The following is a 24,992-nucleotide window of genomic DNA, read 5'->3' on the forward strand; positions in this document are numbered from 1 at the left end:
GGCCCAAACCTCTGTGACCTATATGCATACATTGTGATAGTCAAGCAGCAATAGGTAGGGCAGGGAGCGTTATGTACAATGAAAAATCTCGTCATATACGACGGAGACATAATACCGTGAGACAACTACTCTCTAGTGGAATTGTCACTATTGACTATGTAAAGTCTAGAGATAATGTGTCGGATCCACTTACAAAAGGCCTAACTAGAGAGGCGGTTGAAAGATCATCTAAGGAAATGGGTTTAAGGCTTAGGACAAGTCATCATGGCGGTAACTCTACCTAGCAGACTGGAGATCCCAAGAGCTAGGTTCAAGGAGATCAAACAAAGTTGTGACTGACGGTTTGGCATTGTCAAATAACTCAATCCATTCTCGTGATGAAGACAATGTTCAGGAACAAGGATAAAACGTAAAGGCTTTTTAACAAGCTACTAAAGCTTAAGTTTTTTAATGGTTTCTAAGTTTGGCATGTTTGACCAAATAGTGTATCTACGCGATAACACGTTTAGGAATCACCTATGTGAGTGTGAAGTGTAAGCCGTTTCAAAGAGGATGATGGTAAAAAGCCCATTCTCTATACACTCATAAAATCAGGAGGTGTTCATGGCTGAAACGAACACAACCGTAAGAACCATATACGGTAAAGGATTGATTGTGTGACATGTGATTATCTAGGTATACACCAAAGCTCGACGGTTCAAAGATATCAAATCTACCGATTGACAGAATATATCCGACATATGTTCACTACGGAAAGTTCAAAAGGAAACCTACTTATCCAAATGCAATTAATCCTTGCTTGTAAATTACACACTTGTCCGTGCATTCCTTTATCTTATAGCCATTCCCCATTTATGTGGGGGATTGTTGGGTTTAATTGATAGATTGAATGGGAAATGAAGGGGGGAAAAGAAGTGGAGGGAAAATGAGTCGTTCCCTCTTGCTTTATGAAATGAACATTTGTCCCTCATTGGTAGTGAAAAGAAAAATTCCCCTACTTAAAAGTAGAAGTACTCCTTGTTGCTAAAGGGTTAAGAAGAGGGTCTCCCTCGCGCTGTCGTCGTCGCTCGGCTTGGCTTCGGCTTTGGATTTGATTGATAATCTTTTTGGATCAAATTTTCTTTAATTTTAATTATTTAATTAATTAATTAATTAAATTATCCAATCCTACCCATTAGTGACCCGGATCCGCGTGTCTGACCCGCGACCCGGTTCTTTCCCAGATTTTATTTAAATTTCCCACCCGTTTTTAAAGTGACTATTATGAAGGGTTGCAAACCTTCAGAAACAGTACTTCCATGGCTATAAATTCGTTTGATTCCTCAGATTTTTCCTTACGAATTTTCTGAACTTCAAAACTTCTTCTTCTTCTGCACAAATAAATTCCAGTGTAGTTTACTGTCGTTGAGTGGTTCGCTGACACCGTTGTTTTAGGTACCGATACACCGGTGAGTAAGATCATTCTATACTGGGAAGATATATTCCGTTAACCTTGGGTACTTGAGGGGAATAATTTTCTTAAGGACACACTGTGCATTCAGTGGGCTCGATTTTCATTCTTAAATATTTTTCAGAGACTGTTATTACTTTTCCAGTTTCTGTTTTTCCGTTTTCTACTGGTTTTTCCAGAATCTGTCTAGTTTCTGTTTTCTGTTTTCAGAAATTATTTCTAAGTTACTGTTTCAACGTTTTTGCAATACAGATTAATAACATACTCTTCACACAACAGGCCCCAAGTTAGTAATACATCCAGTACTTTGAAGTGGCTAACCATTTGCTAAGACAAGTTGTATCATACAAAAGTTGTCTTTCCTACTATAGATGAAACTACTGCACACTTGTTTCCCTCCAAAGAAGCTATTACAGCTACTGCCTGATCGTGACGGATTTAATAAACAGCTTAAGGCATGAAGCTTGGCAGGCTACAAGGCGGCTGCACAGGCAGTACACGACTTTTCAACTCTACTTAAACTACAGGCTCTACATCTCAGCTTTGATACATACCCGTAAAGTGTCTGCTCGGTGTTGACAAGGGCAGCCTACTTAAATATCGTGCTATCTTCAGAATTCCACCCTCTTGCACAATTTCACTCTTATGTACGCCAACTTGTATTTGGAGAAATCAGAGTTATAAGTGGATTACAGATTTGGCTCGTCTATTATCAAGTTACTCTGGTTGAAGCCGGACATGCGGGCAAGGCCTGTCTGGTTCTCCTCTTGTCCACAGATGCTTGAGATCACCTCTTTGCTTTCCCAGCGTCAAAAATGTCCCTAACATGAGCAATAACAGATGTTTAAAATGATGAGTGCTTAACATAGAAAACGAAAAGTTCACGCTTTTATTGTTTAGCCAAAATTTGAAAATGTAAGAAGCAATTGTCCCATGTCAACAGCTTTACCAGAATATAAATCTAGAGTGCATCCATACTCCCCTCAATTTGTTCATTTTATTTTGGGTTGATAGGTGATTGTTCATACTCTCCCTTGAATATGACATTTCTCAGAGACGACACAAGACAAGCATGACGAAAGTATGGGAAATTAGGTCAGACACAGAACCAGGGAGTCGCTACAGAGCGTATAAGGAACATCAATCTGTTGGGTAGAAAACTTGACCTCTAGCACAAAGGAGGCAGATATCCTCCTCAAAAAATAAAAAAAAAATAAAAAAACCAAAGGAGGCAGATATGGGTACCATTTTTTCTCTCTGTAAATAATCGAGAAATCCCTGAGAACCAGTGCCACACAGTTCGAAAATCAGGTGATAATGGCGCCTATCTACCCTTCTCCACTTAACTACCAGATTTTTGTCTATGGCAGAGTTGAGACTAGAAAGAATTTTTTGATATTAATTTTGCAACTTATTGTGACTTAACAAGTGAACAATTTGCAATAAAAATTTACTGGAGATGCTGACATTTTTTACCTCTTCTTTTCATCCATAAACCTCTAAAAAAGAGGGGGAAAAGGGATATCAGAAACCAATTTGCAGAAAATTGGAAACTGGGGGTTTACAATTCGCTACCTCCAGGTTATCTTTGAATAACACTCCCATTTACATGACCGTTTCTCAACCTACTTTATCGGTCTGGGCGTCCCTCATCTCTCTCAGCCACCTAGCTATTGACTTTGCTCCGATTCCACTCTTCAGCAAGTTGAACATACTCTTTTTCAATTCTAGATTCACTCTTCAACTAGTTCTCTCTCTTTACCCACTCTCCTCTCAAATAAAACAAAAACAAATCAAAATAACAAGTAAAGAAAAGGAAAAAGAAAAATCTCCAGTCCACGAGAAAACCTAGAACAGGTTACACGTACGGAAGGGTGTTGTTACAAAATACACTTGCCCCTCATAGATTGTGGAAGGGTTTTATAATGTCCAGCCCAAGGGCGGGCAGGGGGTGGGGGGTTTGGGGGGGGGGGGGGGATTAGTTGAGGGAATGACATAGTCTTGGGCAATCCTCACCTCATTGGGTAAGGTCCAATGTCCATTTTATTTATTTACAGTGATCAGACCCAAAGGTGATCACCCTATGTGTGTTTGTGGTGGTAGATTCTAGTGTGCGGTGGTGGACTCTGTCGTAACAACCAGATGTTATAGGTTTGGCTGCTCCATCACGAGGAGATGCCATTTGTGCTTCTTGTAACATACCTAGTGTGAAAGGAACAATGTAAAGCAAAGCAGGTTGACCATGACCATCCATCAAATTCAAAGCCACATATGTCGTGAGCAAACCTGTAAAAGAAAAAAAAAGGAATTAACAGGTAAATGGAAGCTTGCATTGGTTCTAAATCGAAAACACTGATCAACAGTACCAACGGATGCTAATACATAAAGATATGCAATAGTTCGGCTGTTTACACAAACATATTAACTTCTCTTGACATGGTAAAAGAGACATATCAAGCTCAGACACTGACAATTGACAAGTATATCACTCCTCAAATTTTTCCTACTGATTAACATACTTTTGATTGAATTATTTATTAAGAAAATGGGCATAATCATCATGACTGCAGTTCATCACCTAACCAGGATCGAGTTCCATACTTCCGTGAGACAGTCCCCTGCTTTCAGACTGAACATATGAATAGAAGGAAGAAAGAGAGAGGGATGAAACATAAAATCACCAACCAGCAATGCAGTTTTATCGACAACAAGAATGCTGTTCATTTGGTCACAATCAAAATTACATGTCAAGTAAATAGGTTTATTCCCATTTTCTGAAGAATCCATACCTAAACCATAAGCAATCATAGCCCACAGGAAGTAACCTTCTCGAAGTTTCTTATTACAGAGCCAGTCATACCTGCAACAAAGAGTAAAATCAATGGGAAAAACAAAAACAAGAAAAGGGTATAAAGCTTTCTTTTGACTGCTTTAATATTTGAACTTACATGCATTCATCATTTAAATGATAACCTAACCTTCAACCTTTCTTTTTAGTCTTGAAATTTACTTAAATTGCTCATCTGAAGAATCAGAAATGTCCAACATGGAAGCATTTAATTATGCAGCTAGGGGTGCAAAATGGGCGGGTTGGGATGAATTTCGCCGGGTCAAAAGTGGAGTTAATAATTATGAGCCGCCCAAAAGTTACTTGGGTTGAAATAGGTTAAGCTAAAATGGGCTAAAAAACGGGTCATAACCAAACCCGCCCAATTCTTACTAAGTTTTAACATCTTTATTTGTTCTTTTATAGTTTTTTAAGTACCTAATAAAACTTGTTTTTCTTTATTAAGTACAAACAAAAAGAATGTTTTTATATTTTGACAAGGTTTCTCATGGGTCAATTTGGGCTACACATCAGCCCAATTTTATGGGCTAAATTGGGCGGGTCAAAATGGGCTGAGCTAATAACTGGGGCGGGTTAATTGACCCGCCCAAACTTGAACGGGTTCGGTGGGTCATGTCTTCAAGGGCTAATTTTGTCACCCCTATATGCATCCATGGGTCTCACAGAGGCATCCATAGGGCTTAGAACCTTCCATCAAATGTGCTAGAGCCAATGTTTTGAACAGGCTCTTTTGGAGGATGGAAAAATAAGTAAACTTATAAAAAAAAAATAAAAAAAATTGGAAGCCTCCAAGAAATATAGGAGATTGAAATATAGGAGATGATAGAACCACGTTATGTAAAAAACAACAAGTTCCATTCAGCCCAATGGTCAAACCTTAAAGAAAATGCTACCAGTAAACCTGGTAAAATTATGTCACCAAAACCAATGATACTGTAGCCACCCCAAGGGTCACATATTCGTGGGATTTTGAGTAACATAGGAATGCCATCTTCTCCACTTTTATCACCGCGTGCAACCTACACACAGGAGAAAATGATCACATTTCAGGAGCAATAGTCCTTGGTAGTTATAGCAGGGTAGAAGTACACAAACAACACAGAGAAGAAACTCTATAAACAAATAAAGAGCTTACCACTATCATCACACTCTTATGGAACAACGGCTTGGAAAGAAACACCCAAAAAAGGTCATACAATAAAGAACAACTCAGAAGAACTGTTCCCACCTGATACAGTCAAGGAAATAAATGGGATAATGTCAGACAGCCAGTAATACTGATAATCTTTGGACTACTCAGCAAAAATTCAAGTCTACGAAGGACCAAGAAATAATCACACTAGAAGGTTATTCCTGAACCAAATTATTAGTTTTTACTCTTGCTTGTTTATTATAGTTTTTTTTTTTTTTTTGAGAAAGTTGTTTATTATAGTTGTTTGACTGCAGGACAAAAGACAACATAAACTGCAGAAAAACCAGCTGTGAAGCATTGTTCCATTAGGAGGAGAAGTGGGGTAACTACAAACGATGAATTCTGTAACCCATACTCTCAGCTTTCTAAACCTCTTCTACAAATATTTTGTATATCGTAATTCGCTCCCTTGGTGACTTGAACCCACAACCTTAACGTTGGAGGTGGAGGCGCTTTCCACTTGAGCTACCCTCTTCTCCAAATATAAATAGAGCAGGTTGCTGATTTTTTATTAAACATTTTAGTGGCTCTAAAGTGAGTTACATTAATAACCATCTAAGGGTAATTTGAGATTACACAGTGGTAACTCTATGTATTTTAATTCTATATATAAGGAAGTCAGTCAAAGGTGTTTGGCAACTTTCTCCGTATCTCTCCTCATTCCTTATTAGTTGTTGACAATCGAAAAGCAAAAACAGAATTTCCACTGAAGTAAAAGGTTGCCTTCTGTAGAATTTAGGATTTTGAGGAGCGCTTATCTACTTAATAGTGATGTAAAGAACAGGATACGACAATACGAAGACGTTGCTCATCCACAATAAAATTTCAAGCACTAACGAGTGAAGGTCCATGGATATACCATTTTCCTAAAGCAAAACATTACATAAAACTGTCGAGCTGTAACACAATAAAAACCAGCAGCATGAATTGTTTTACCTTGAGGTTTGGAACTTGCACAACTTGGAGAACCGTGATGATCAATGCAATACCCTAGGTAAAAAGAGATCGTTAATCCATCATCTCAGCCACTACTAATATGAACAAAAATAGAGCTATCCAACACTGAAAAATATGCCTAACAGGCTAACACACCTCCACGTCGCAGGATGAACAAAAAAACATATTTCCAAGTGTACAAAAAAGAATAAAATGTTTACAGATTTAATTCATCAAGTTCTTACAGAAAACAGGAAATTTCCCCAGAAGTACAGTAGTTCCAAGAGAACAAAAGATAATGAGAAGAGAACCTGAAAACTCAACAAAAGGACAACAAAAAAAAAGGCAGAAGCCAATATTCTCTTGAAATCCAAAGATGAAAAGAATCCAAGCACATAGGAAGGTCAAATCAAGAGCAAAGATGTCACCCATATTCTGATTATAGAGAAGCTACTTCCATCTTTATCCCTCATAACCACGTTTTAAACACATACCTACTGAATCAATCGGAAAAAATACATGTCTACTCTTTTTAAGCATATTGTGCCATCTTTAAGACAACATTAACTGCAAAAAAAATCTTTTTTTTCTTTTGAAGCACACAGAAAGGATTTATTCCTCTGGAATTTGTTGAATAAGGTATGTCTTTTCAGGTAATAATTTGTTTCTATAAGTTTATTAGGGTAAGAAGTGGTTCCACATCCCACCACCCAAGTCCATAAAAGAAAAGGAAAAAAGAAAACCCTGGTTAGATTAGTGCAACTCTCTAACCAATCGGTCAGGGTTGAAACTGAGAGGGAAAAAAAAAGAAACAAAGGAGATACAAGAAACTGAGATGATGTTAGACAAAGGAAAAGTACACCATTGTAACAGTGCTTACAAGTATATCCTGACCTATCCAAGCAAAGGAGATACGACGGTAAACTGCCCACAGAACTGCAAAGGCTATGCAGAATGGACAAATCGCCAGCGTCAGATACGAAACAGGTCCCAGAAAAGGAATTTTAATGAATGACTGTCCAAAACGTTCAAACCATCTGAAACTATATATAATGACTGTTAGCTACACTTCTAAGAACCACCAGCAACCAGAGTTGTGGTATGTAAAATGTTCTTCAATCTTATTTCAAGAAAATAAAAATAAAATTTAATAGCAACGACTAACAAACACAGTTAATGACAAGATGTCCATAACGCACTATAACAAAAGAGCACACACCCAGGGTGATCTGAAAGAGTACAAGGTTCTATGTACGCCTTCCCCCCACCAAAAAAAGGATAAAAAGCATGCAAAAGGATAGTAAATGTGGCTTAGATCTTCACTGTAAAGTACAGCTGTGCAGGAGCATTACGAAATATGCTTTTTATCCTTCTTTTCACCAAAGCATGCAAAACTGGAGCCTTAATAACTGCTACTCTGGTCGGAACTAATAGACCCATCACACATGAAAGGATGTAAAAAAATCAACTAGATTGAATGCTTTAAACCTGATATGATAAGTAATAGGAAATGGGGGCATCTCATATGCTCAAATCATTAAGTACTAAGTGAAAGGACCATCATATGTTACTGTATTTTGTGATCTTGTTTAAACAACAGATGTTGCCTGATTTACAGCAACAACCGTAATCTTGTTTTCTTTTGAGAAAGAACAACCGTAATCTTTCTTTTTTGCCACTCATAAATGGTCGGTATTTTTGAAAGAACAAACATGTAATGATAATGTGACTACTACCATAGTGTATGATTATGGCCATTAGAAAATCTAATTGTGATTAATGCTTGAAAAGTGTGATGTAAAACATTGAGGTGGACAACATGTCAAGTTAAAGAGCAAGAAATTTCCTTTTCCATTTTGTCTTTAAATTTGTTGACTTCCGGGAAAGACTCCTTATTTATTGCTCCATGCCATGACCTATATTACAACACTTCTCAATCTTATTCAACAATTCAGATTTTTACTTATAGCTTCATGCTATTATAAAAGTTTTGAAAGACAACAAAATAAAGTTACATTCAGGTCCGCCAAAACCTGCAAGAATGTCACTTGTATTTGTTATCACATGATCAAGATCTATGCACAATGCAACCACAGGTCAGTGTTAATAAGGGCCAGAATTGCAGAACAAATTACAGAGCGTCAGAAACAGAAAAACAAGATGGTTGGGGCTTCATATCCCTATTAAATATAATTTGATACCAAGAATCCTAGATAGAATTTAATTAGGCTTCAGGCCCTGAATCCTAGATAGAATTTTAACAAGAGCCGAAAATGCAATGGTATAAGTTGATGTGAAACTTGTATTTGTTTTCCATGCACAGCTGCCTAATTACAGATTGATTTTCATTCGTGATCTTTCTTGGAGCAGTCTTACTACTGAATTTCTGAAGCCAAAAAGAAGAGCACTGAGTGCCAGCTGGAAAAGTAAGACTAATGAGCATTTGCGTCAAGCAAGAGATGTTTTTCCTTTGTTTTCTCTTGGACAATGATATGCGGCTATGAAATCAGCCAACCTACTCAACCCTCCCACATAATACAAAAGGGGAGATGCTTATTTTAGCTGGAAGCTTTGCTAACTTTTTTAGTTTGGGTAGTGTTTGCTTGAACAGTTTATCAAAAAGATATTTGGAGAAGTTTTTTTAAAATTAATTTCTAACAAACTTCTATAAAACAACTATACAAACATCTTCAGTTCTTTCAGAAAACTTTTCTAAGAAAATTCTCCTGAAAACAGTGCAAATGTGGTTTTGCTTGGTGGAGCATTTGACGCACTGTAGCTAAGAAAATAATATACGAATAGCACGAATAAGATACATACCATGATAGCAAAGTGACCAAACAAGTTAGTAGACCCTGTAAGCACAATGTGAGAAAAGTGTTATTTCAAATATTGTCCGCATGAAGATACAAAAATCTTAACCTCATTCAATCTATTTATATCTTTCCTATATGTGAATGATGTGCTAGCAAGTTCTTAACTCAGATGGATCAATGAAAGGGATCACCTAGGGATGAAATTATATTGGAAACAAATATGAAAGGTATTGAGAGATGGAAATGAAAAGGTCCTGATTTCCATTCATATTTAGGGCCTTGTTATTTGCGTAAAATCTTATGTATTGCTACCCTTGAATTAAGGCTCCTCCTTTTGGTGTGACATACCTCAACACCCCCAATGGAGAATAGAACCACCAGAACCTCTATAAACCAGGAGGACATCAATTTGTAAAGCATAATCAAGAAGCAGGATGCAACCACCACGAACAGAACTGCTGATATTATGTTGATTTCCAGCACAACACCAGAACGAGACATCTCTGTGCCATTGCATTCATTTGAGCCATCCTGTGAGACCAAGATACATATTTCAACCAAACTGCTAACGAAAGATGCAGTGAGTTTCATGCTTCAAAATTGTAAAACACATGGAATACAGCCTAAAGAGCAGGAAAAATAAAGAGGTGACGGAGAGGAATCTTTGTGACTTTACTTTTAAGAGCTTGTCCTGCTCAATTGCAGCTTCTCTGGCACGCCATGCAGACCAATAAGAAGCACACAATATGGTAGAAACCGCCATAAGCCATAGAAATACTTCTGCTACATCAACCATTGGGCGCTTTGGAGAGTACAGCTGCACAGAAACTGAAAGATGGAAGATCTTTTAATCACTATTTCGGAAACAAATCAGCAACGATAGAGCCATGTCAAATAATCTCAACTAACTATGTCGATGGAGCTATAAGCTGTGTCCCCCCACCCTTCCCAAAGAAACCTACAAAATTAGTAAAATACCATGGGACTCACCAAAAGAGCTATTTCCAAGAAACTTTATCAGGCTTGTGCCAGCATGTTGTGGGAGCATGACAGCAGGGATACCAATGTCCAAGTCAGGTTCATCTTTTTCACAAACCATCTTGAAGAGCTCTACATAGCAATTGAGAGAACAAAAGTTATATGTAGCGCTCTGCATGTGCATGTCAAGAAGACATTAAGCAAGGGTGGTAATACAGGAAATTATCGGATGATTTTAGTTTTTTCCATAGGACACACTGTAATGACGTTCCAAGTCAACACCAAAATCGATCACTGAAATTTGATAATAAGGAAATAGCACTGCCTGTGGTTCAAAAAATAAATCAGGACTGTTGGTTGGCTGATTGCAGTTTCCACAAGACCATCAAGAATGAGCTAATTCATAATGGAACATGGAAAACAATACAGATAATACTTAGGAAGAGCATTGAACCTGTTTGATTGTTTATTATGAGGATAGCTGAAGCACCGGCATCTTCTGCAACGTTAGCTTTGGTAGTGAAACTGCAATTACCTCGGTGCACCAGGATGGCCTCACCAGTGAGCTATCACATATTAGAAACCTAAAACTTTGAGTTCACTATACAAAATGACAATTTTTTTGAGGATTCCAACCAAATATGCTTTCAACAGGAGAAATAAATGTGAAACAACCTTATTCCTAGGTGTGCTACAACAATCTGGAGGGTCTGCAAAGGCCAGCGTTGTCTGATTAGCACGCTTCTCCTTTGATTCCATTGTCGGGCCAAATCGAGCCCCCACACCAACAAACTCTGTTACTTCTATACCGTCAACCCAGATCGGAACTTTGACCTATTCCAGGAAACACTATTTAGATAATATGTCCAACTACTAGTGTGGGACAAAGAGACTCCAATAACATATACAAATAAAATATTTGACCAAGCAAAAACTATTAACATCTAAACAGTGGTCTGCTTCCACGTGATATTGACCAAACCAACCGTAACACTAACTACTGTTATGCTAGGGAGTTTCTCAGACAGTTCACAAGGAGGGAAAGGAGAAAACAGAATTTTTCAAATTTAACATCCCCGAGCCGGCGAGTCCCCAATCCATGCGACAAGGCAAGAAATCTCTCTTCCAAATAGCATGGCACATATGTGTGGAACAACACTATGGCATCTGAGTTATTCATGTCAATTCATATAATGATCTAGGAAAATAAATTATGGTCAAGCAATACAGGAATATGTAATTTCCACGAGATCTTACTCCATCAGGGTTCTGCACAACAGGCAGGATTTAATACGGTGTACTCTCTCAGTTCAATCCTTTTGTAAGTCTTTTTCATTGGATCTGGTGATAAAGTGATACTAGGGAGAAGCCGCAGGCGACCTGATGATAGTAAAGCTGTCCCTTTGATTGGAAAATCATACTGAACGATGTTTTACTGAAAACACATAAAGTTCATCTCCTTAACTTAAGAAGCAACTAAATTTTTAAACTCATCTCCTTTTCTGATGCTCTTGGTTCCACAGCTGCAACTAGTACAACAGACTGGCCGGGTCATGAGGTTTAGACAGTATGTGCGAAGACAAATAAAACAGGCAAGTGGATCCCTCAATCATGTCAACAAGTTACAGCAAGGACTTTACAAGGTCAAAAGCTGGAATAACATTACATCTTCTAAATTTCCTTCTGCGCATAAATATAACATCTTACCTGCCCATACCAGTGACCCAGCTTTCTTCTGACTGTACTATTGGGCACAACTTTTTCTTTTTTTTTATTAATTTTCAGAGGAAGGAAAGGTACTTTTTTGTTCTTTGGATAGGTGAGAAAGGTAAGATTAATTATATAGATTGTAGCACCAAGAAGGCTGCTTTAGGAAAGAGAGATACAGTAGAAAAATAGGGTATCCCTTTAGCCGTGTATGGGGAAGAAAAGGCTAACATTTGTTCTGTATTGTAGACACTTCAATTTTTACACCAAAAGTACAAGAGCTAAAGCATGAGGCCTTGCTGCCTTCTCGACTTCAAAGCATCTGAGGTTTCCTTAATTCTGTATCACCCAAAATATGAGAGGAAGAATTGTGAGTCAAATTTCCTACGATACTTTGAGTTTTAGCCCTTCTCCAGCTCCACAAAGCTTGTATTAAGTCTTTGAGCTTCACCCATTTGAAGCTGAATAGATTCAGAAACAGGTTCCACATTTGTCTTGCGACTGAGCAGTGAAGAAAGAGATGATTAACTGTCTCAATATTAGCTTCACATGCAATGCCTGTTAGAGAATGAAAAGACCTGCTTCATTAAATTTGAGTGAGAAGGGGCTCATTTACTGCAATCCATCCAAAACATGCTACCGTGGCAAACACTTTGGTTTCCAAATCATATTCCATCACCAGTCTATTCTTGGAGCAGAAGCTTAAGTTTTGTAGGCTGAATTGACTATAAAGATGCCCTCGTTGTCTTTGTCCATCTCAATGATTTTTTTCCTTCACTAACCCAGTAATACTCCTATGGAGTCAGCCTAACAGCTGAAGCAAGAAATCGCACTGCCAATCTTAGCAATTCTTTCTAAAAATAGTATTTGAATTGCTTAGATCTGATCTGAGCAACAGTTGTAGGTTGCCCCAGGTTCTACTGCTATATTAAAGATTTCAGGAGATTCCACACAAGCAGGAGCATGTCCAATTCCAATCCAAGCATCCATCTAAATATTTAATTTGTAGCCCATTACCTATTGTAAAAATTGTGTAAAGGATTTGAATTCTGATGACAGTGTCTAATAATCAAGTGCCATACTTATTAGCATTTATCACTTTCCTCCATAAAGCCTCTTCTTCCTGTAGTATCCGCAGTGCTATTTTTGAGGAGGCCTTAATTATGTATACTCCAATTAATTTAGTCTCTTTCTTCCACATCAGGTAATTTGTCAAGAAGAAACCAAGGGAAAAAAGTTGCCTAACCAAATAGCGTAGGGAGACAACAAAGGTATGAATCAACCTCTTTTCAGACTTTGTCACCTTGTCCCACCTTATAAAATGATATTCTTATTGCAGTTATCTTCCTAGAGGAACTCTACGCAGTTTATCCAGTTGCTTTTATACCTTCCTTAGTAGTCACATTGTTTAAGAGAGAAAACCATGTAGTACACTATGCAAAAAAAGCAATGTTTTGTTCCAAGAGGTAACCCCGATAGGTTGAAGGGAGAGAAGCAACTTTACAAAACTTCACAACTACCAACCTTTTGCACAGTACAATCTTGTTCACCCCTTAGATGCTTTTGGACTGATAACTTTGTGCAAAGATCATCAAATATGAGGCATAAGACACAATAGCCAAGCGTTACAATTAGGGCTTGCATCAAAATTAAGATCACCTGAGGTCTTACATCCCAAAGTGGAAGGAAGAGATTGGTCAAAGAACCAATATTAACGAGAGTGGTTATTCTTCACTTTTCGTCTTTCCATGTTGTTGAGAGTGATTAACCAACATCGACTTGGGAAAAGAGTAAAAAAAGTATATGTTATTTAGATGCTGGAACATGCAGAGACATAGTCAATGTTTTAGGATTAGGAAAAGGGAAAATGATATTCGATGGGTCATTTATCGTATAACACCTGTTGGGGCTTCTTGTCTAAGAAAGTTTGTCCGTTACTTTTAATGTCTAACCAAAGGACTTTCAACTTGAGGATGCAGAGTTCCATATCACATTTTGTCTTGATATAACATCTTGGTAACAAACTTTTCCACTTTTCAACATTCAATTTACTATAATCATATATTAACTGAAGAACTGGAGAAGTACAATCATATTTTACTGAAGAGGAATTGAGGAAGTACCGTCATATTTTACATAACTCTTAAATGGTAAACCACTCAATCAGGGGCAATCGCAAGTAACTGGAAGTGGGAGCGCCCACCGCTCAACCTATATGTGTGAGACTGTATTAAAGAAATTCTAAAGATTATATTAAATTTGCACCCTCTTTAAGAAAAGTGTAGGAGTGCATTAATAATCTGCATCCACTGATTCAAAATATCCAGCACTTCTTTCTTCTTCTTCTTCTTTTATTACGATAGATAATATTCGCCGCTTCTTTTTTTTTTTTTTTTTTTTGGTAATTAGATTTGCCACTTCTTTTTTCATTTTTGGTAATTAAATGCGCCACTTCATTCAAACTCTCATTTCTTAATTCACATGCCATAGGATAATGAGGAAAGAAATTGAGCGCATGATGGGAGGGCTTAGCAAAGCAATGCATCCTTCCCCTTTTTTTAAAATAAAATAGCGATACAATGCATCATATCGCTACAAGCAACTTAGTTTTCGAGAGACCCTGCAGATCAGCACCAAACCAAAGAAAACATGAACCAAATAATGTTTATGTTGATTTGGATAAAGGTGGTTTTTGGAGCACTCCAACTATGTCGCAGGATACCTGCCTGGTACAGATATTGGATAACTTTATCCATCCAGATTTAGATAGGTGGAAAAATCGCCTAACTTTTTCACCTCTACTGGTCTCTTCAATCCAGCTTATCGACCGTTAGCTCACACCCTTGGGTGCTAATGCCATAGTTCTCTTTAATTGATTAAATTCTAATACAATTAAACACATATAGCAGATGAATAGCAATTATAAACGTTAAGGACTCAAAACAAAATCCAACCTCTACAAGCTAAATAAAGCTCACTTGACCTAAGAAATAAAAAACAATGAGTTGTGCACTGATAAATAGCCACACAGATCAAGCAACTGTGTCTCAATTGATTAACACTATATGAATTCTCTATATCGATTTCACTCTGTTAGGTCAATTTGATTTCAGTACAAAATAATTTGACTTCTAAGACAAGTTAAAAGACACACATAAACACCACAAGAAGAAGAGGAGGAAAAAAACAAGAGTAATCACAACTCTCAACAAAACGCACCTACAATTCCAAATTTAACTTGTATACCAGTAAAGTACAGATAGAACAAAGTTACTCAAAAGGGCATATTCAAACAAATGGAGAGAACCAGAAAATGAACTACTAACTTTTAACTAAAAAAGACTCAATCTTTGAAATAAAAAAACAAAAATGGCACAGTTAAAACAAGAATCAAGAAGTTACCAGAACAAAATTGTTGCTACAACCAGGTCTACTTGGAGCAGTATCATCTTGGTGGACTATATCACCACCACTAACCAAAGAAGTACACAACACAAGTACAACAAAAACACCACAAATATAACAGTCTACTTTCTTGAACTCCATGAAATTCAAGAACCCTTGATTTTTTTATTTTTTTTTTGTTTTTGCTCAAATCTTGAAGATCAAAGGTAAAGAGTGAAATGGGTGTTGTTGTTGTTTTTTTAATTCCTTTGTACTTTGTTTTTTGGTGGAAGATGTGAAGAAAGACATGGTAAGTGGAAGGCGTGGGGCATAGTACAATAGTTTTTCTTGCTTTTTTCACCATATAGTACTATAGTACTATGATGTATGAAAACAAGAAATGAGAAAAAATATATTCAATTAAAGCACGGTTTGGTCTTCTTTTTTTTTGGGTTTAATTATTGTAGTAATGAGTTGTTGCTTTTCCCTTTGTAACTGTTGATCTATTTTTAGTTTTCTGTCCCGTGTGGGTTTCTCTACTCTCGCTAATGACGCGTGTACCATACGTCCTTTCAAGGTTGTTGACCATTGTAAGTCACCTCAATTGTGCAGTGGAACCTTTCTTATTCACTCCATGAATTTGTCAATAAAATGGTATATTTATGTGTTGTCATTTCTTGATGAAAGGTAACTTTGCCTTTGAGATATGGAACACCTTCAAGTTGCATCCAACTGTTTGTTTTAGAATCATATTTAGCAGGCGTTTTGACATGCGATTTGAAATCAACGTTTGGACATGCGAAATCATGGGATGAAATTTCACATCATCCACAAAGGTATGATTTAAGGTTTCAAACCATGTCCAAACGATCTGTTTTAACTTTTTTGATCAGCAATCCACGGTTGGATGTGATATCAAAATCGGATGAGAATAAACGCAACATAAAAGAGACAAATATTTTGTTGTTGTATATTTAACAGTATGTTTTAACTTTTTCGACCAGCAATTCATAGTTGAATATGATTTTAAAAGTCGAAAGAGAATAAGCGCGACATAAAAGAGACAAATCATTTGTCATTATGTTTAACAATATGTTTTAAATTTTTCGAACTCCCGTTCATATTTGAATGTGATTTCAAGAGTCGAATGAGGATAAACGCGACATAAAAGAGACAAATCTTTTACTATCATTATGTTTAACGGTATGTTTTAACTTTTTCGACCAGCAATCCATAGATGAATATATGATTTTAAAAGTCGAATGAGAATAAATGTGACATAAAAGAGATAACACCAGACAATTTAGTAAAATGTTTTAAACTAATTCAGATTCTTAAGAAGAGGATAAAACTCTAGGACAAAAGGGTTTTCTAAGAAGTAAATAGGACAAAATATCTTTACTTTCTCTTCGCACTCTTTTGAAAAAAAAAAAAACGATTTACATGTAGATTTGTAGTATTACACATTGGCCATTTTAATTCCACGGATTAGCAATAGTCTGATGTACCTTTTTTCCATTTTTATGATGATCAAGACTCTCTTGACCATATGGGACAATAAAGAAGAGTCTTTACGCCTTCACAAATTTGTTTAATAACACACAACATTCTTTTCAGCTATCATGCTATGCTAGCTTGTAATTTCGGTTTAGTAAGATTGTCAATATTCTTTTGTGTGTGTGTTTTGATGTTTTTATTTTAAAATTTTACTATGAAGTTCTTGGAAAAAGATCATTTCATCTCATATTGCCTGAAAGAACTAAAGTATATCTTCTAAAAAATTTTATTAAACAAGAATATTATTAAAGAACGAAGATGAGAGAGTTTTGCCATGAAGAGTATGTGGTTCATAATCCAAGTTAACCAAAGAAGTAATCTAACTAATATTTTGATTTTTGATACCCCTTTAAGCAATTAAGTGGAGACTATCAGAATATAATACACACGTGAATCACGATCACCTATCATACAACATTATAAGAGAAAATAACATTACCATGAGAAATATTTAAGGCAATTATTACATTTGAAATGTTTTAAGCACGTACACTTTTGTATCACTTATGTATACATCGTATCTTTTGCAATTACATTTAAGTAATCCTAATCCAAAACAATATTAAGACAGTTTTCTTTTCTACTTTAGATTGCCAAATCATATGAAAATTTGCAATAAAATCAAAACTCACAATATTCAACAAACAAAGTAGAAACTAATTAAAGTGACTGAAATGGTTGTTTAGTTCTTGACGATTGATAATAAATTAGTTTTCAGGATAATTTCGAAAAAAAGCTATCGTGTGTGCTTGAATTACCCTCAAGAAAATGTTCTTTTACAAACATTAATTTTGTTAAAGCTTTACTTATTTAATGGAGTATTTCACTTAACGAAAAAAGCTCTTTGTTTTTTTGGAAAACTTTTTCAATACTTTTTAACATCAATCGTTCTATTATACGTACACAAACAAACCCTGTGTCCAAATACCAAAACTGTCACTATCACATTTTCTCGTGGCAAACTTTTCAACAGAATCATACGTCTCTTTTTCTGTCGATTGAAACTGAAAAATCGGCAATAAAAGGATTAGAGCTTTTTCTCTTTTATTTTTCAGTAAAATTTTCTCACTTTTATTTACGGTTATATCTCATAGACGGTGCGTGCTGTATAAGGAAAATGTGAAAAATTTGTAAGCTCGTAGGTAAAAAAGTGGTGGTTGTTACCGGCTACGTATGGGACCGATAAACTAAAGTATCCGTATAAACCGTACGATAAGAACAACAACACCTAATTGTAATGGGTCTGAGTTTTAGTGATGAGATTCACATTTCAGGTATCGATTACCTCACGTGTCTCCTTTTATTCCTAGCAACTTATTGGTTGATAATCCAAAAGTTAGCTTTAATAATAGCCTTTTCGTCCTGGTAGTTTTTTTTTTTTATATATAAGTTTATTTCTAAAAGAATGTTTTATTTCTGCAATGAACAATAATTTAAATTTAAAAAAAAATCTTTTACCCTTAATAAAATGAGTTAAAATTTGTTTTAGATCACAAATCTTAAAAGCATTTCTTTCTTTTAAACTTCATGTTTAGTCAAACAATGCTACATAAATTAGAATGAATAGTAAAAAATAAGTTTTGTCAAATTCGACGAACTTTCACCTTATTAATAAGGGTACGATTCCGCACCTTGTAATCTGCTCATTTCTCCTTTCTCTACCCCCGTTAAAAGAAAAGGCCATGTATAACATATTCCGTTAATACTGAAGTTTAGTAGTTGTAAATTTCTGCATAACTTATGTTATACTGTATAATTTATGTCCAAATATAATTTTAACATCTATATACTATTTTTGGCTTTAATGATACCCCTTTCATCCTAATTCATGTGGTAGTTTTCTTTTTAGTTTATCCTAAAAAGAATGTTATATTTCTATCATTAGAAATATTTTTTTTGATAAAGATCTACAATTAGAAATAATTTCATTTAATTTTTTTTTTATTTCTAATATATAATTTATAACTACACAAATGTCTAAGATTTGTTTTAGATCACAAACTTTAAAAGTTTGTCTTTCTTTTAAGTTTTGTGGCTAGGCCAACGGTTCCACATAAATTGGAACAGAGTAAGTAGTAAAACAAAACAGTTTTTGTAGGATTTGACAAAATTGAAAATGGCACAGAATATATTCCGCTAATACTAAAGTTCAGCGGTTGTAAATTTTTTCATAATAAAATAATTTTAACATCTATATATGATTTTTAGACTAAAATTTTAATACTTTTTTTCTTTTCTTTTTCTAAAATTTAGCCCAACCATGGTGGATGGGCTGGTTAAACTTCTATTACTTTTTCCCACCTACAGTTAAGTACTGTCCAAACACTATCAAATGGTGATAGGATGAATTTCTAGAAGAAGTTTGGTTACCAGAAAATTAACTTATTCTATACAATATTTTCACACTCTTCAACAACCCATGATTTACTTATGTGTCACGTAAATTAAATCACGCTGTGGGTAAGGGGGAGGGTGGCCGGAGGTTGAATAGCTAAATCAAAATACTACTGCTGACTAATTACTAGTAATAGGTGAGTCTATTGCGTTCGAGTTAATTACATGTTTGATCTCTTAAGTATTGATAAACTTTGATTTTAATTTTGTGAAATCTGAATAAGAATATTTAATCTTCAATTAATTTGTATACGCCTAAACCATATATAAGAATTCATCAAGTTCCAAAATACTTTCTTAAACTATCTCCTCGCTCCTTTTTCATTTTTCTTTTCTTCCTTGATTTTCAAGTAGTTGAACTGGAGTGTGGTTTAGGAAAAAAACTAGTTATAAAGCCCAGTGTTAAACATGGGTCCAAAAACATATGAAGATTCTACTGAATTGTTGAACCATTATTTTTCTGTCAGTTTTTAACAGTTTATAATGATAAAAAGGAATAATCATGTATTCATATGTTATCTAAAAATTTCGAAAATGTAAATATGTAAATATTTCTGGACAAAGAAACCAATTGATAATACATTTTCGTCCAATAAAGATTTCAAAACAGGAGAAGATGTATATACAAACCTGAGTTATTTAAGAGTTATATGTGATGATATAACAATAATTAATTGAGTTCCTTTGTCAAAAGCTCCTGACAAGACTGATGTAACTCAGTCAAAAGCTGAAGGGTAAAATAGTCCAAACACAAAAAGATTTTGAAGGAGTTACAGCAAGTTCTCTATTGGCTAATCATATTTTTCAATTGTAGACAAAATGACTTAAATGTCCTTTGATGAAGCAAACATGGTTGACGGTGGGGTGTCTGCTAACTCCCTCTTAGAGTGAAATTTTCTGAAACTGTAAATATTTCAGGACAAAGAAACCAATTGATAAAACATTTTCGTCCAATAAAAATTTCAAAACGTGACAGATGTATATACAAAAGCCTGATTTAATGTGGGTCTGTGATGTAAACAAATGCACAATAAAGAAAAGTAAAAGTAAATCCTAGCAATGTAACTAATATATTTGGCCAAGCTTATTTATCCTCCAAAAGTACTTATTTTTTTAATAAGTGCTTATTTGGAAAAAAAAAGTGAGGTGTTTGGCTAAGATTTTGGGAGAAAATAAGTATTTTTGGAGAGTAGCAGAAGCAGTTTTTTAAAAGCTAAAAAAAAACTGTTTTTGTCCAAAAGCACTTTTTTTAAAAGTATTTTTGAGAAAAATACAAATAGAAACACTTTTTAAAAGTTTGGCCAAATATTAATTATTGTTCAAAAGTGTTTTTTTAATTAATTGGTCAAACACAAATTGTTTTTCGTTAAAATTATTTTTTTTAAAAGTACTTTTTAAAAAAAATACTTTCAAAATAAGTTAATTTTAAAAGTTTGGCCAAACATGCTATTAGTTAATGACATCCCACTTGGCATTTAGAGGGTAGTTAGCTTTTTGACAGTCAGCAAAAGCTCCTGACAAGACTTGCGGGTCAAAAACAGAAGGATAAGATAGTCCAAACACAAAAATATTTTTGAAGGAGCTGCAATAAGTTTACCGATTGGCCAATCATATTTTTCAGTTGTAGACAAAATGACTTAAATGCCCTTTGATGCAGCAGACATGTTAACGTTGAGGTGTCTGCTAGCTCCATAGTATAGTAGAATAGAAAACGAACTATTCCTTCCCATTAAGCATGATCTATTTCGTTGTGCCTGACGGAGAAGTTTTTTCTTACTTTTTGGTTATTAAAAGTAACAATCTTGTGAAAATTTATGATTTGTATACTTATCTATACTATATTAAAAGCATGAAGGGCCTTAGAAATGTTAATTGAACTTTTATCCTTCATTAAAAGATTCTGCAATAGACAAAATAGTCATTTTACTATTTTTCTAATATTTATTTATAAATAGATATTTAATAAATCTCCTAATATCTAGGAAAAGTAAAACAACTAAATTTTGCCTATTAAATCCTAAAGTTATTCGGTGTCAAAACATCAATGTAACTAATATATTTCCTAATATTTAGCCTTTGTTTTAGGCATAGAACTTCTCTACATTTAGCCTTCTTTCAGGAGTACGACAAATTGCACGTTTGCGCACTTTGATTTTCATATTTTATTTTACTTTAATAAACTCCCTTGACATATATATTATGTATGAAGTTTATTGTTTTATAATATTTATAAAATTGAAGTCAATTACAATTTTGCATATTAGTAATTTTTGTCTTCTTCTATTTTTTTCTTCAAATTATTAATTATCTTTATAATAATATACATAAACACTAATAATACAGGTTTTCTTTCAAAATAATCCATTAAATTTTTACCTAATTTAAATCATCTATGTTATATTAAAAACGGGTCTTCGAAATGTTGATTGAACTTTTTGCCCTTCATAAAAACACTCTATAATAGATAAAATTATCATTTACTATTTTCTTCAAATTATTATTTAATTATATTAATAATATTACACCTATTTTATATTTGGAAAAGGTGAAAAAACCCACTGTTATTTTTGGAATACAAAATAAAACATTCATCCGGTCCTTTTCCTAAACTACTACGTAAAAGAACATAGAGTTCGAGTTTATTTGATTGACTACTTACCAATTAGGTCACTTGATTATTAGGTAATTAGAAGAAAACTTAATAACTTAGAGATCTTTACTAAATTTGATAAAATCACATAATTTCCTTTTTTCGGAAAATAAAATCCCATAGTTGACCGACCAAATTTTTTGGAAGGCCAATATTGTCTTCGTGAATTTCACTTAATATTAGGAGTACTATTTTCTCCATTCAAACTCTAATGTTTCCCAAACTACACAAGTTTTCTATAATTATGGGACCAATTTTTCTTTTATAACAGATGTTAAAGAGCTCCTTAATGCTTCTCAATGTAGACAAAGTTTACAATAAGTATTTGTATTGAAAACGGTATTACCATAAAACATATTACTGTTTAAATTGCGTTGATTAGTCAGTGCTTTATTTTTGTTTTAATTTTGTATAATTGTTAGTCTTCGGGGTAATGAGTATTGACTTGATTCTTTGTGAATTTTGTTTCGGGTGAACACAAGAATCATTGCCTTCTACTGATGGAGGTTGACGTCTATCAAATAATTGCGATGTTGATTATTGATTACGTAAAATATCTATTTAGTGGCAAGACTATCCATTTCAGTTTTCTTTCATCGCAAATTTCAGGTTGTCATCTTCCATTCTACCATACACCTTTCTATTATTATTAATTTGTTACAAGTTGCTAGATTATATTATTATGCCCATATATAATGTAGTTCATTTTTCCTTTACCTTATTCTTCAGAGTGTATTTTTGTGTATCAATATAATTCTGACTTCTGATATTAATGGCAAAATTTTGTTTACTGCACTTAATTTTGCTCCTTAATTGTTAGGAAGTCAAGGAGGTGAGTTATCATGTTCATCTTTAATTGTAACCCTAATATTTAGGACTTTTATTTGAACTAAGTAAGAATGCTTAATATTTAGAAATTCGCAAGATTTTTATTTAAACAATTTTTTCCTTGTTTTTTTACTTCCCAATTAATTGCTCTGTAATTTGTTTAGGTTAGTTTCTTTCATCTATAGTTATTTATGATTTGTTTTATATTAGTTTAATTTTGGTTTGAAATGCAGATTTGTGTAGTCAAATTTAAAACATCACATCAAATCTAAAGAATGCATCATGTAGAACTTTGAATGAAAAAATTAGAGTTGTATATACTTAAGTTATTTTAATTTCTGTATATACTTAAGTTATTTTTATTCAAGTATAAAATTCTTTATGTCTTCTTTATTTTTATTACGAAATTGATTAGAAAAAAAAATACTTTTGCCAAAAATAGTTATTATTTTATGATAAACTAAAATATGTTTGACATTATTTCTTGTAAACAGAACACAACCGAATTTTAAAACGTAAAGAAAATGAAGGGTGATTTACCAAAGAGAAAATTAAACAATTATGTCAATAGCACGAAGAGACATGAAAAAGACCATATTTAAATTTTGTTAAATAAAAGGACCAAATTTAATTAAATATTGTTTATAAAGAGAAGTCAGGTAAGATACAACTTTGAATATCGGCATCTCTCTAACTGTTAAGATATAGATTACGGTATTAATAGATTAGACAGGCTAAAGTGATAATAAAAATCGACAATTTGAAATGAAACAATATACAAATATTTTACTGAATTGACGTAATGTTGCACGTACAATTAAACTAGTTCAATTAAAATATATCTACCATTATACAAAAATATTATCAAAGGGTTCCATCATTTCTAAAATCATTTAATAGAGTTATAAAATTAGTAAAAAATAATTTTCTTTGCAATTTATCTTCTCCAATATTACTAATAGAAAAGTAACTTTGAGATCTAATCCTTTTTGTTCTACATAAAAATACGAAAATTAGGCATATACAGTAAATAGCTAGAGGTCAGGTTAAGATGTTTTAACTTTCTTTGTTTTGTAAGTGTTCAATCGTTTACTTTTCTTACTTACTTGTTATTTTTCCATTATACTCAGAAAAATGTGTATTAGGATTCACTAAATCTCTTTCAGACACATTTAAAATTTTGGAGGTATAAATACACCAATATTGTACAATGAGTAATTGAGTTTATTCAATTTAAAAAAAAATATGCTCATACAACAAAGAATATAGCCGACATTTGATGTTGTACTTGCGCGTGTGATATCAATAGAATTGATTGTTTTCAGATGAGAGTGCTTTTTAACTTTTTAACATTCTGCTTGTGCATAAACAATACACGGTCTTATTTTTCCTTAAAGAATGCATCTTGTAATTTTTTCATTCAAAGTTCTACAAGATGCATTCTTTAGATTATTATTGGTGTGATATCAATAGACATGATTGTTTTTAGATGAGAGTGCAATTTTAGCTTTTTAACATTCTGCTTGTGCTTAAACAATACACGGTCTCATTTTTCCTTTCTAATAATTCCCGATAATTGATTAATGTGTTGAAAACTATTTGTCATTCATTTTGCTCTATAGCTCTCCTTTCCTCTCCTTAACACCCTCAAATATTTATTACTCTACTAACACGTAATTTTAGGAAATTTTAAGATTTTTTTTTCTGTAACTCAATGAATGATAATTTCAGATCCCCACAAAAAAAAAAAAAAAACTTCTTTTTTCATAAACTTCTTCCCTCGAAATTAAAGGCTGAAGTCAAATTGGAAAGGAAATTAAACTCAAAAAATCAAAGGCTATGAGCAAATTTGAAAAAGAAAATACAAAGATAGTCATGCTTCAGTCAAAGATTTTGTAATAAAGCATAGTATCTTAGGTGATTCTTTTGACTAGTAAGGTTTTTTTTTTTTTTTTTTTTTTTTTTTGTTTATCGGATGTCCCCGAAGGGACTTTTGACTAGTAAGTAATAACCCTTCTCAATAATCTTTTCTTTCTCTTTTAGACGAGGAAAGGAGTATAATAATAAAAATTATATTAATGTAAATAGGTCCAGATAATATCAACAAGTCTCAGTAAAGGAAGATGATCATAGACATATCATTCGAGTTGAGTTAACTAAGTACTTAACATTTATGTGGCAGGTGATTCAAAATGATTAATCTTCAAACATTTTATCTTAAGCACGGTTTTGGGTTAAAAAAAAAAGTTGTT

The 24,992-nt window shown here is 33.9% G+C and overlaps 1 protein-coding gene across 1 annotated transcript; it reads right to left on the minus strand.

Moving 5' to 3' along the window:
• Window positions 1-1,735: 1,735 nt before the first annotated feature.
• On the minus strand, window positions 1,736-15,670 carry LOC132645571 (signal peptide peptidase-like 4). Its single transcript, XM_060362615.1, has 14 exons — window positions 15,330-15,670; window positions 10,896-11,054; window positions 10,675-10,786; window positions 10,233-10,352; window positions 9,919-10,070; window positions 9,591-9,773; window positions 9,247-9,281; window positions 7,307-7,469; window positions 6,427-6,480; window positions 5,434-5,526; window positions 5,175-5,317; window positions 4,240-4,310; window positions 3,653-3,736; window positions 1,736-2,271 (listed from the first exon to the last, which is right to left on the minus strand). The coding sequence occupies exons 1-14, from the start codon at window positions 15,471-15,473 to the stop codon at window positions 2,168-2,170; spliced, it is 1,617 nt and encodes a 538-aa protein (XP_060218598.1). The 5' UTR covers window positions 15,474-15,670; the 3' UTR covers window positions 1,736-2,167.
• Window positions 15,671-24,992: the final 9,322 nt, after the last annotated feature.

The sequence above is a fragment of the Lycium barbarum genome, chromosome 6 (assembly GCF_019175385.1).
Source record: "Lycium barbarum isolate Lr01 chromosome 6, ASM1917538v2, whole genome shotgun sequence".
Lineage (NCBI taxonomy): Eukaryota > Viridiplantae > Streptophyta > Magnoliopsida > Solanales > Solanaceae > Lycium > Lycium barbarum.

What these genes read in the sequence shown, in the direction of transcription:
- LOC132645571 (XM_060362615.1), bottom strand. Translation starts at nt 15,473, where the DNA reads ATGGAGTTCAAGAAAGTAGACTGTTATATTTGTGGTGTTTTTGTTGTA. An exon ending in TCTTGGAAATAGCTCTTTTG is followed by an intron (nt 10,071 to 10,232) that starts GTGAGTCCCATG and finishes TCCATCTTTCAG; the next exon opens with TTTCTGTGCAGCTGTACTCT. An exon ending in TGCAAGTTCCAAACCTCAAG is followed by an intron (nt 5,527 to 6,426) that starts GTAAAACAATTC and finishes TGACTGTATCAG; the next exon opens with GTGGGAACAGTTCTTCTGAG.